General features: G+C 35.3%; 1 protein-coding gene across 1 annotated transcript; it reads right to left on the bottom strand.

The window, feature by feature from the left end:
• Positions 1-4,218: 4,218 nt before the first annotated feature.
• LOC114737546 (uncharacterized) lies at positions 4,219-4,593 on the bottom strand. The gene has a single exon (XM_028925498.1). It carries the CDS (start codon positions 4,591-4,593, stop codon positions 4,219-4,221), a length of 375 nt encoding a protein of 124 aa, XP_028781331.1.
• Between the last annotated feature and the right edge of the window lie 9,166 nt (positions 4,594-13,759).

Raw genomic sequence — 13,759 nt, 5'->3', positions numbered from 1 at the left:
TTTTCTTTTGTTAATAATCATCAAATAGGATTAAAAAAGTGTCAAATAAAATACCCATGTCTGTGAAAGATTTCAACATCTTTCTTCTTAATAAAAAATATAGAATATATAGTAGAAAATAAATCTAAAATATTCAACTAATGAATTCAAATATAAATAATTCATCATGGATTCAAAAGTTATTGTTTTTAAAATTTTGTTAACTTTTAAATTTAAGTAATACATAAGAGGCCAAGATAAGTGCAAAGAAAGAGTGAAGTTTAAGTTTAAAAAATATATACATCAATTCCAAAGCTAAAATTATAAATAAATTCAAAAAATTTTAACCATTAAATAGAACTGAAAATAATTAATCATGATTGATAATTATAAAGCGGTCCAATTTTTTTTTTTTTTTTGGTGATTTTTTTTATAGAGAAGATTAAGGCATCTACTATATTATAGGAAGGTGGCGCTATGCATTCTTATTCTGTTTTCCCCCATTTGTTTTTTTTTTTTTGGTGATTTTGTATAGAGAAGATTAAGGCATCTAATAATATTATTATTTTAGTTGTCAACATAAGCTTTATTTTAATCTAATATTTCATGGAAAAAAAATTTATAATTATTTTTTTATTTGATGATGTTCAGGGACTTTATGTATAAACTTGATAGAAATTTTTATATTGAGTATGTTAACATATGAGGGTTGGGGGATTTAATTTCAACAATTTCAAGGGTGCAAGTATGTCCAACACCATTAAATATTTTTTTAGGTGAATCTGATCTAGTATTTAAAAATATTATATATTGTATCTGCCTTTTTAAAGTACTTTTTAAGATGTATCTAGCATTCTAAAATATTTTTTAGTATAATTTTACACTAAGCAATTTAAGGTGCCAGGTTCATTAAAAAATAATTTAGGGTAATTGATGCAACTAAAAAAATATATTTTAAGGTGCTGAATATACTAAAATATAATTTAAGGTACTGGACACATCTAAAAAAAATATCTTAGAGTGTTGGATACACCACAAGATACTTAAAAATACTGGATGGACTTTATAATTTTAATAGCTATTTATTAATAGTAATAAACTCATAATTATATCTACTTCAAAATTGAGATAACCTATAAAGTTATGTGCATTAATTTTTTTGGTTGATAATTATAGGTTGTTTGGAAATGATCAGGGTGAACCCCCATTTTGTCCGGACCCACAAGAATAATAAATAAAATAAAAAAAAAATGAAAGAAAAAATTAATGAAAAATTATTCTTGATTCTTTCTTGGAAGCCAAGTTTGAAAGGTCCATCATGTAATAAATAAATAAAAATTTAAAAAATTCTCCCCATAATAAATGGTAATAAAGTAAAATGTGAGATTAAATGTTGATTGGCTCCTGTTTAGGAAATAGGATGCGGGGTCATTAAACAAAAACTCACAAATTGAAAAATAAGAAATATAAAAAATCTCTCATTTAAGATGATTGGCTCCGAATTTAAAATATGGGAAAATCCCAAAAAAGTGACTACTGAATTTCAAAATGCCAAATCAGGAATTACTACAAAAATGAGTTGTCATTTGCTCTTTGAATGTAGTCATTTTCTTTATGAGTGTAGTAACGAATACTGATTTGGAATTTTGAAATTCAGCTATCACTTTTTTGGAATTTTCCCTTAAAATATCTTTTAGAGTCATAATTATGAATAAAATAAATAAAATAAAAAATCATAATTAATGATAATTTGGTACTTAAATGGGAATCATTATTGCTAAAAATTAAAAAACAAAAATCAAAGAAAATAGCTTACAAATAGAAGAGTAAAAGTTGAAGGAAAAGAGGCAAAATCTTTATAAGAAAAAAAGAGATATGGTAGAAAATTTTTCTATCATTTTTTTTTTAATGGCAGTAGGGGTTTAGTAATCGTGCTCCGACTCCATTACCTCCAGCAGCGTCTTCATCCTCTGCTTCTTCACCAAAAAGCGAAAATAATATTTCTCCTCTAGTATGGTAGATTCTCAACAAATCTCGATTTTCACAGAAAACCCATCACATTCGTGTTTGTTCTGTAGATTTTCTAGGAAAATTTCCAAGAAAGATTGTGCTTCTGAGCCTGCTCTTGTATCTGTTTTTTTAAGGCTATCCGGTAACAATCAGATAACAAAAAACCAGATCAAACCGGCCAGTTCAACCAGAAAACCTGTGAACCGACCTGGTTTGGTTTGGTTTGGATGTTAAACTGGGAGAGAGTTGAACCGGAAGCAAACCGGTCAAACTGGTAAAAACCGATGTGAACCGATAATGAACCGGTTTAGATGATTATGTTGTTATTGGTCTTATTTTTCTTCATTCAACTCCTAATATCTCAGCCTTTATAGATTTAAAAGAATTTAATGATAATTTTGGTATCAATGATTGTTAATTTGAGTTAATGATGAACCATAAATATCAAAATTTCCAATATTGTTATACTTTGTTATTGTTACAATAAAACTATTGTTATATTTCCTTATATTTCATTATTAGTGATTATTAACGTTGTTATATTTTGTTATTTTTAATTAAATTATACTATTTTAATATGACCTGTTGGATCTTGAGTTGATCCCGATCAACTGATCCTTGGATCACTACCTTAACTGGTTTGGTGTCCGGTCCACGTTCTTGTTTCTTAGTAACAATGACTAATACCCTCTAAATACTTAAAGAACACAGCTAAGCGCTAATATAATTGCGCCAGGCCTCGTGATTGTTCTTGTATCTGCTTTGAATTTGATCAAATGATGAGAGTGGGGTAAGGAAAATTGCCAGCAAAGTCCTTGGACACAAAGAAAATCGCTGTGGCTTCCACAAAATCCATTGGGCTGGGATACAATTTCACACAAATGATCTCAAGCTCAAATCCCACAAGAGAAATTCTCCAGACCCAAGATTAATTCATTACTATATAAATTCTCCCGCATGGGTTGCCTTTTCAACTTCGAGTTGGGCGGAGAAGAAATCCGGCAAGATTCTATTTTCTATTCACACCTGAGCTGATTTGGACGACATATTTCCAATTTTCAATGGTGTTAAAGTAATTTTTTAACATGTAGGATAATTATTTAATGAGTCAAAAAAAATTATATATGATGAGGATTAAATTATTAAATATGAAAAGATTAGACGTTAAGTTACAAACGAGTCAAAAGTATAAGAGTTGAGTTACAGCGAGTCATAGTTGATGGATTAAGTTGTAAGTGAGTTAGGTGCTGCCCAGCTAATTAAGAAGAATTAACGGTATAGAAAATTAAATTGAGAGCAAAACTTGATATTTAAGCTTCGTGTGCTCTAATTGCCCTACAAATAAACGATAAAGAATATCTCCATAAAATAGTAGCAAGGCATCTAAAAGGAAAACAACGAAACAAGCTTGTAGACTTGGGGAAATAAAATAAATAAGAGCCATGAACAGAAATGAACATGAATTAGCATTAATCAAATATTTCAACCCAAGCCTGCTGAACATGCAGGGAACCAAAAAAAAATCAGACATGGATGAACCAATCCCTACCTCCAAAATATTTTTCCTGTTTTCCCTACAGGGGAAAAGAGAAAGAGGTTTAGTAGTCCAAACAATTATGATACTCAAGGGCTTATCTCATGTTTTGACTTATTGTGCCTCTTTGGAGTCACGTTTGAGTGGCTTTTAATATGTTTGAATATGTTTGGAAGACCTTAAAAAATTAAGAACTTATGTCAAAAGCACATATTTAAGTCAAAAGTTAAAAATTGCACCTTATAGAGTTGGAAAAGTGGAGAGAGAAAGACAAAATGTGGGTCTTATTTCTTTTACTCAAACAAACTTACTTTTACTCAATTATAATCCAAACAACTTTTTACCAATCTCATTTTTACAAACGAACTTTTTTAAACTCCAATACAAATATAATTCACCTTATCCAATTTAACTTTTACCCAATCTTATTTTTTAAAAAATCAGATTGCAAATGAGCTGCTTTTTCCACTGTCAATCCAAATAGACCCATTATAGATCTAGAACTTGAAAAAAAATTAACTAATACAAGATCAAATAACTACCATGGAATAGTCATGCGCAGGAGAATCATGGAGTGTAAGAATACAGCTGGTAACCAGCTGATATAATTTTTGAGTTCATCACAGAACCATTTAAAAAGATTGACCTCCAGGACAAACTGCAATTTTAACTGTCAACAATACAAACAGTAAGCTCTAACAATATCTACCTACAGGAAAATTCTCAGCCTTCGGTCCAGCAGCACCATTTTGTGGAGCCAAGTCCAAGCCTTTAGTTGAAATTGGCTGCAACTTCGGAAGCCTTAGTCTTTCTCCCAAAACAGGCATAATTTGACGGCGTTCTTCATAAGGCAGTGCTGCTATTCGCTCTGCAAGCTGAACAACTTTCTCTGAGGGGGGAGGTCTGGGACCATATGGATCATAAAATTGAGGAATTTTGTACTTTTTTGGTTTGGCTTTTGGATCTCTGGGTACAAAATTAGGTTGGAATGCACGAGAATTCCCAAGTGCACATGTACTGGGCAGATTGTGGCGACAAGGGAGTAATCTGGAAATTACAGTAAACCTCATGTTTTCATTCAAGCAAGATTGTGACTCAGAATCAAAATGCAGGGGAAAGTTTCTCTTCCGACATAGTATTTGCTTCACCCCCTGTCAAATTTCAAAACCACTTTCTTTAACAAATACTTGAGAAGCAACAAGATCATATGGTAAACCACAAGTCATGAGATACATGATAGTTCATAAAAGTGCAGATGCTCACATCACATCAACATTCTAGCCAAATATTTTCATAGAGAAGAGGAGAGTACCATCATGGAGTGTCAGAAAATAGCTGGAAATAATAACCCATAAAATATCACGTCTCTTACTTATAATCTAATTAATCAAAATTGTTAAAGTCACAAGCATAATACCCTATACAACATCCAAAGATGATAAAAGGGGTGGGGTAAAAATTCCCGCTTCCAAGTACACATACTTAATAATACATGTCTTGTCCAATTCATTTGGAAGCATGGTGAATATTTTTAACCATGATCCATCATCTTCATTTAAACCAAGCAATGCTCAGATGCCTTTGGATGAGACCCAATGAAATTTCACACTGTAACTTGGATTAAAGGCTGCTTCTTTCAGTGATTGAACAATACCACTACTGCAAAAAATCTTCAATTTTTCAATATACACCCATATGTACTCATTCATTCAGTACCAAGAACCCAAAAATGTGATCCAAATAAAAAACCCTGCTTGAATTCTTTTTACCACAAGGAATCAATGCATAGACAAATATTGATAAATGTTCAGTAAATGGAGTTAATGGCCACAAATAAAAAAAAGAGTTAAAAAAGGCCAGATGAAAAATTGAAGTTAGCATTGTTATTACAACAATCACTTGCAGGGTAAATTTGTGACTGCATTGGACAGGTATATTTGATATCCGGAAAACAAGACGAAGTTACATTTCTAAGCTCTGAATCGCCTTTCGTTTTAATTACATAAACAATTCAAGATTACAAGTAATGTTCTAACTTTGTGAAGGGTAGCATCCTACGCTTGTAATTGATAAGTTCATTTTGTTCAGTGACATCAAATGGGAGAGGACATCATCACGCACAGTAAGGAGTTCTTTCCTAAACAAGAGCATAATGTCCACCAGAGCGTCCATGTATTTTATCATACACTTGATAACTTAAATTCAACATACAAGACCTTCCTACTGTAACAAGCCGTTCGAAAGGATCCCCTATTGTTCCATAAAAGAAAACACTGCTTTTCCTCCGAACTCGAGTTTAAATATCCATGGATTTGTCATTTTCTATTTGCTTATTGGCCTTAGGTAATTCAGAAAACACTGTTTTATCGAAAGCCTCATGTTCATATCTCTTTTTGAAAGATGCTATTCGATAATATCTATCTCACATACCCCTGCTGACACTAGTGAGTATTCAAAATACAAGGTTGGTACGGAAGCATATGGAAGCATAATTTATCATGATGATTATTATTTGGGAGAATGACATTGAGGTCCCACAGAAGCCAAAATACAGCAAAAAGGTCCCCTGAAATGTCATAATTTTTCTGAAGTCCCAAAGGGACTTAGATGCAATTTTTAGAATCTGTAAATTACTCTCTTGCCCTGCCCTAAGCCATCAGAAACGAAGAAGCAGCATTTCATTTGGTTGAGAGTTCCCGCGCAATATGCTTGAGAAAGAAGACATTGGGAAAGAGGGAAGGAGCCATTGATGATGAAATATCCTCTCTATTACCATTAGTGAACTCCAAAGAGCTTCCATGTGAATCTCCACAAACTTTCAGGTGTGAAACTTTCTTTCCTCTTCTCTCCTAGCTTTCTTGACAGATTGTGCTTTTGTTTGGAAATGGGAAATCAAAAAATCGTTTTTGTGTTTTTGGGTTGCTTGTGGGTGGTTTTGGAGATGGGATTCACAAGTTAATCAATAGAAAATCTGTGTTTTTGGTTGGTGTATGTTGTGATTTAAGTTGGGTGTGTAGAATGATAATGGGTGCTCTGTTTTTGGGTTGTTTTTGGGTGGTTTTCCTCTGTTCTGACGTTAGTTTAGTGGCAAAGGAAGAAAAAGATGAAGGTTAGTGAGGGTAGAAACCCTTAGCATGAAATGGGATTGTGTTGTCAATCAGGCCGCGATTGTTGTCAATGTGTGCCGCTACACTTGTCAATGTAGCTCCTTAAGTTGTCAATGACAGTTGCGTGCTAGTTGATGCAGGTTTAAGTTACTGATGGTATTTCAAAGCTTTTGTTTTTGGTTTAGGATTCAGAAGTTAATGAATGGAAAAGCTGTGTTTTTGGTTGGTGTGTGTTGTGATTTAAGTTGGGTGTGTAGAATGATAATGGGTGCTCTGTTTTTGGGTGGTTTTCCTCTGTTCTAACGTTAGTTTAGTGGCAAAGGAAGAAAAAGATGAACGTTGGTGAGGGTAGAAACCCTTAGCACGAAATGGGATTGTGTTGTCAATCAGGCCGCGATTGTTGTCAATGTGTGCCGCTACACTTGTCAATGTAGCTCCTTAAGTTGTCAATGACAGTTGCGTGCTGGTTGATGCAGGTTTAAGTTACTGATGGTATTTCAAAGCTTTTGTTTTTGGTTTAGGATTCAGAAGTTAATGAATGGAAAAGCTGTGTTTTTGGTTGGTGTGTGTTGTGATTTAAGTTGGGTGTGTAGAATGATAATGGGTGCTCTGTTTTTAGGTGGTTTTCCTCTGTTCTGACGTTAGTTTAGTGGCAAAGGAAGAAAAAGATGAAGGTTAGTGAGGGTAGAAACTCTTAGCACGAAATGGGATTGTGTTGTCAATCAGGCCGCGATTGTTGTCAATGTGTGCCGCTACACTTGTCAATGTAGCTCCTTAAGTTGTCAATGACAGTTGCGTGCTGGTTGATGCAGGTTTAAGTTACTGATGGTATTTCAAAGCTTTTGTTTTTGGTTTAGGATTCAGAAGTTAATGAATGGAAAAGCTATGTTTTTGGTTGGTGTGTGTTGTGATTTAAGTTGGGTGTGTAGAATGATAATGGGTGCTCTGTTTTTAGGTGGTTTTCCTCTGTTCTGACGTTAGTTTAGTGGCAAAGGAAGAAAAAGATGAAGGTTAGTGAGGGTAGAAACTCTTAGCACGAAATGGGATTGTGTTGTCAATCAGGCCGCGATTGTTGTCAATGTGTGCTGCTACACTTGTCAATGTAGCTCCTTAAGTTGTCAATGACAGTTGCGTGCTGGTTGATGCAGGTTTAAGTTACTGATGGTATTTCAAAGCTTTTGTTTTTGGTTTAGGATTCAGAAGTTAATGAATGGAAAAGCTGTGTTTTTGGTTGGTGTGTGTTGTGATTTAAGTTGGGTGTGTAGAATGATAATGGGTGCTCTGTTTTTAGGTGGTTTTCCTCTGTTCTGACGTTAGTTTAGTGGCAAAGGAAGAAAAAGATAAAGGTTAGTAAGGGTAGAAACTCTTAGCACGAAATGGGATTGTGTTGTCAATCAGGCCGCGATTGTTGTCAATGTGTGCTGCTACACTTGTCAATGTAGCTCCTTAAGTTGTCAATGACAGTTGCGTGCTGGTTGATGCAGGTTTAAGTTACTGATGGTATTTCAAAGCTTTTGTTTTTGGTTTAGGATTCAGAAGTTAATGAATGGAAAAGCTGTGTTTTTGGTTGGTGTGTGTTGTGATTTAAGTTGGGTGTGTAGAATGATAATGGGTGCTTTGTTTTTGGGTGGTTTTCCTCTGTTCTGACGTTAGTTTAGTGGCAAAGGAAGAAAAAGATGAAGGTTAGTGAGGGTAGAAACTCTTAGCACGAAATGGGATTGTGTTGTCAATCAGGCCGCGATTGTTGTCAATGTGTGCCGCTACACTTGTCAATGTAGCTCCTTAAGTTGTCAATGACAGTTGCGTACTGGTTGATGCAGGTTTAAGTTACTGATGGCGACTACGTCTGGAAAACATCTATTTTGCTTTGTTCACATAGGGGGAAAGTTTATAAATGATGGAGAAGATAATATGAGATATGTGAGAGGTAGTGTAAGAACAACCAATGTAAAGGAGGGCACAAGTTATGAAGAATTGAAAGAAATTATATCATCAATTGCTGGAAAAAAAGCAACTCATTTCTTCTGAAATTCTCTGTTGTATTTGATAAAAAAAACTTTTGTGGAGTTGGTAGATGATGATGGGGTGGAACATTTGATAAAGTTCAATGAAGAAAGTGGTCATGTGTATGTTGAAGAAAATGAAAATGAGGACCACATAGAAGCAACAAGAGATAATACAATGGAGGAGCAAGATGTGTAAATATAGTTTAAGAAAACTGTTATTGTGATTTCTTAGTATGTCAGTTGTTACTGTATTGCTACCAACTTGTCAATACATACACCCTGACTTGTCATTTTTTACAGGATTGATCAATCATTTGGAGGTGTCAATGAATTATCTATGTCTCCACCTACCTTATTTGATGTGATTGGAGAGCCACAATCAATTCCTTGTGCTGTTGAAATGATCCCAACACCTACACCACAAATGAATTCCACAAAATGGAAGGATTTGATTATTGGAGAAGGACAAATATTTTCAAATGCCACTACTCTCTGAAAAACATTATACAAGTACAGCTTATGGCAGAAGTTTTCGTACGTTTTCATTAAGAATAATCAGCAAAAGATCATTGTGAAGTGCAAGGTTGATGGTTGTCCATGGTATATGGGTGTATATTCAATGGGAGCACATCAAGATACTGAGTTTTTAACTATCAGAACGTACAAAAGTGAACACATTCATCATGCACAGGACAACTTAATTGTACCTCACTCAGGAAGGTCAAATTTAGCTGCTTCAATTGTGATTGATAACTTGAGGTGCAATGTTGACAAGAGTCCTAATGAAATCAAAAAGGACTTGTATAAAGAATATGGAGTGCAATTGAACTATACTCAAGCATATAGGGTTAGGAAGAGAGCACTAATGGAATTACATGGTCGAGTAGAAGATTCTTATAAGGTAATCCATTGGATGTGTGAGAGACTCATGGAAACTGATCCTGACACAGTTGCAAGATGTGAAGGCTCAGATAGCAACCGATTTGAGAGGCTATTCATTGCATATGGATGCTCAATTAAAGGCTTTGTGGAAGGTTGCAGACCAATTATTTATATAGATGGATGTCATTTGAGTGGTCCTTACAAAGGAACTTTATTATCAGCTTGTGCATTTGATGCAGACAATGAGTTGTTTCCTTTAGCATATGGTACTGTTAGTGGGGAAACAAATGATGAATGGACTTGGTATCTACAGAATCTGAAAGAGATAACCAGATCAGCACAAGTGACAATTGTCTCAGATCGGAGTAATGCTATTATTGGTGCTGTCAAGACAGTATTTGATGGTGATAGACATGCTTTTTGCTATCGACATGTGAAAGAAAATTATAGTGTGCAGTATGTGAAAATCAATAGAGGTGTGAGACGGACCTCAGGAAATAACAAGGAGAATGCACTTAATTTACTTGATGGAATTGCATATGCAAGGCATGATAATGAGTTTAATGTTGCAATGGGAAATTTAAGATTGTTTAGTCCTCAATTGGCACAATGCGCTGAATCTCATGGGAATGTGGATAGATGGGCGCAAAGTAAATTTCCTTTTAAGAGATGGGATAACATCACCAATAATCTTACTGAGTCTTTTAATGCATGGATGTTGAAAGAAAGGAAGCACGCCTTGCCGGTTTTGATACAAGAGCATCAAGAGAAGTTGGCCAAGAAGATGGTTGCTAGCAAAATGGGGATGAAAAGCTGGAAAAATGGTGTAGGACCCAATATTGAATCAAAGTTGTCGGAACAAATAGCAAGAGGTGCGTATATGGAGGCAACATATTATGGTGATGACCATATTTCGGTGCAGACAATATGTGAGGGACGCATCATCTATGTTGCTGTTGATCTGATTTCTCACAGATGCACATGTTTGGCATGGCAAATGAGTGGAATACCTTGTCCACATGCTTGTGCAGTAATCAAACTAGTTCACCATAGTATGTATGATTATGTAGATGATTGTTACAAATTGTCCACACAGGAGAAAATATATGCAAATAGCATGAAGCCAATTGCAACACATGATTGCCCACAGCCTGATGCACCTACTGTGAGTCATATGCTGACCCAAACATTCTTGCATCCACCGATAACCAAAAGGCCTCCATGAAGGCCAAGGATTAATAGGATAGAATCTCAGTTCCAAAATAAGAAGGTTTATCATTGTGGAAGATGCAAAGAGCCTGGACACACTGCCAAGACATGCAAGAACCCAAATCCCAACTGAGAACATATTAAAGTCAGCTATTTTTTGTATATGGATGTGAAGAGAATATTTTGTAAATGGGTGTGAAGGAAATTTTTTGTAAATAGATACACACCACTGGTTAGTTTCATTATGACATGCAACCCTTATGTTTTTTTTGGGATGGGATGTGAAATAAGTGTAGTTTCATGTATATGAAGGTGTAAATGAAAGTTGGCTATGAATTGGCATGTTACATTGTACTGTCATTTTAGTTGTCATTACCTGCACCCTGAGTTGTCACTAGACCTGTAATGACTTGTCAATCATTGCACTACGACTTGTCAATGAATTTGTTGATGTAAGTTGTCAACAACATGAATTCAAGTAACACAACATGGAATTCCTCTGTGAATAAGGCATACCCAGAAAAATTACAGCTTCTTTGTTGTGCACTTTTGTTGGTTCCATCCTTCCTCATCTTCTTAACCTACAAAACAAGACCAATGCATTGAATTTCAATTCTTTTTGAATTCCTAGTAAACTTTTACAGAGATGCAGAGCTTCCTAGATATAGAAAAGAAAATTGATTTAAAAACACTACGAAACAAAGAAAAAAAATTCTGACACTTATTTGATGATGTGGCATGATAACAAATGATGAATCAAATTAAAGGTGATGGATCAAACAACACTAAATCCATTTCTGTAAATAAAACCATCAATCATGCCAAAATTATTTCTTTTAAGAGGCTACGTTCAAAGATATCATCATATAAAAATCAAGCAATTATTTTCCTAGTTTCCTATTTTGCTACTTGTTTTAAATCATATACAAACTACATAAAAGCACAAAGCTTTCGACTATAAATATAGTGGAGGAACTGTTCGAAGAAGGATCAGCTATGCTTGCTGAAAGGTAATGTCTTCCTTTTTTCAATACTATCAATTCACTAATTAAATGGTATACAAATTTATTGTGTCCATGCCCTGCATATTGATTGTTGTTGTTCAAAGTGGAGGGTAATATTTGTTTAATACAAGGATCTAAAAACACAGACATAAAGGCGGGTGGGTGAATCACGGCTGGATTTTCCCTGGTATTTCATCATACAAGCTAATGCATGTGCCCTGTAATTTGTATCGTAAGGTTACCGAACAACAAAGTTCCACATATGAAGCCATCAAAAACCAAACAAAGTTCCACATATGAAGCCATCACAAAGGTTCAAATAATCAGTTATCCAATTTGAAGTAATTCTCTTTTTCAATCATTATGGCTCCTGAAAGTTTGAACATTGCCGAACAGAGCTACAACAACGAACAATGACCAAATACCAAACTCAAACACACCAAACTCAAACACAAAAATCCATTGCTTTATTGCTTACCGTGACAACAATGATTCCAACCTCCGACGATGCTTTCAGACTTCCGTTTCGGTCTTCACTACAATGATTCCAACCTCCGACGACGAGGATGATTCCAACCTCGGTTTCGGTCTTCACTACAGGGAGACGCCAGCACTTCACTTCAAACACCAGGACGACCTCCACTTTGCTTCAAACACTGATGAACGGAGACGCCAGCACTTTGCTCCGCTTCACTTCCAAAACCGAGACTTCGCTCCGCCAAAACAGAGCCACCACGGCAGGCTTTCAAGGACTTCGGTCACGATTTCCGGTGGGTTGTGAGTAGATTTGAAGCAGCACGGTGGGTTGTGGCCGAATTCTCAGCACGAAGGATTTCGGACAAGATGAAGGCGCCAGACGATTTCTTCGGTCGGGGTTTCAAATTCAGTCTCAGCAATTTCGAATGGTCCATCCAAAAAAATTTCGAATGGGAAATCATGAGTAAGGGCAAATAAGTCATTTGAAGATTCTAAAATTGCATCCAAGTCCCTTTGGGACTTGAAAAAAATTATCAGATTTCAGGGGACCAATTTGATGTATTTTGTTCTCCATGGGACCTCAATGTCATTTTCCCTTATTATTTTGTCTGTATTTGAGTGGAAATGACGTTTGAGCTGTGGTGGCTGGCTACTGCTAAATTCAATGGACCTGGCTCCTCCTACTGTTGCACTGGTCATAAGGAAAAGTTAATCCCATATTAAACACATATTTTCTTGGTCAACATATTAAGCAGATCAACACTCCGGATATGGTTTAAGACTTTTCTCGCGTAATACAGGGGGAAGCAGTTAAAAAACACCTTTGGTCTTGGAAAGCAATTATATGAATTTTACATTTCTGTGGATTTCTCATGCCGCCAGTTTTATTTTGATGAGCGGAATTATGACCAATCCAGTGGAATTGGAAAGCTATGCATAGGATTTTACAGCTGGATGCTGCGTTATTGAACCACGTGAGAAAGAAAACTGCATTTCTATAAGGTGTTTTACCATCCATAATTTAAGACAAGTCTAGCAAACAGATATCAAAAGAAAGAGAGTTGCATTGTACAGCCCTAATAAGCAGGAATGGCAGAAAAACTGTATCCTTTGGCACCCCTCCATGCATAATATGCGGTTCGAGTCTCGTAAAAGCCTGCATCCCAAAAGACACATGCATGTTAAGAGTTCACCCACAGGGAGATTGAGACGGATAAAACAGATAGCTACACAGTCGCATGGCAGAACACGGGACATTAAAAAGGCTACCATGATATGCAATGCAATCTTTCAGTTCCCATAGGAATGTACGACTGAAAAAATTATGATGCTGACCATTAGGTCAATACCAAGCAACTGAAATGGCCTTCGCAAGCCAACTTTGAAAAGGTCCTCAGCATTCATTTATAAAAGTCAACCCGTGCAAAATTCTACAGACAAAGCATGAATGTAATAATAAGCAAGTTTCAAAAATTTCGTTAAAAGATAAATTCTAAATTCAATTTGATTTTAAATTGATTTTTTTATTTTGCACAATATCTTTTTTTATAT

The sequence above is a fragment of the Neltuma alba genome, unplaced genomic scaffold (genome assembly GCF_004799145.2).
Source record: "Neltuma alba isolate B1F8T4 unplaced genomic scaffold, ASM479914v2 tig00002777_pilon, whole genome shotgun sequence".
Lineage (NCBI taxonomy): Eukaryota > Viridiplantae > Streptophyta > Magnoliopsida > Fabales > Fabaceae > Neltuma > Neltuma alba.
Note: the sequence above shows the minus strand (reverse complement) of the source record. Positions and strands in the feature narration are given on the sequence as shown.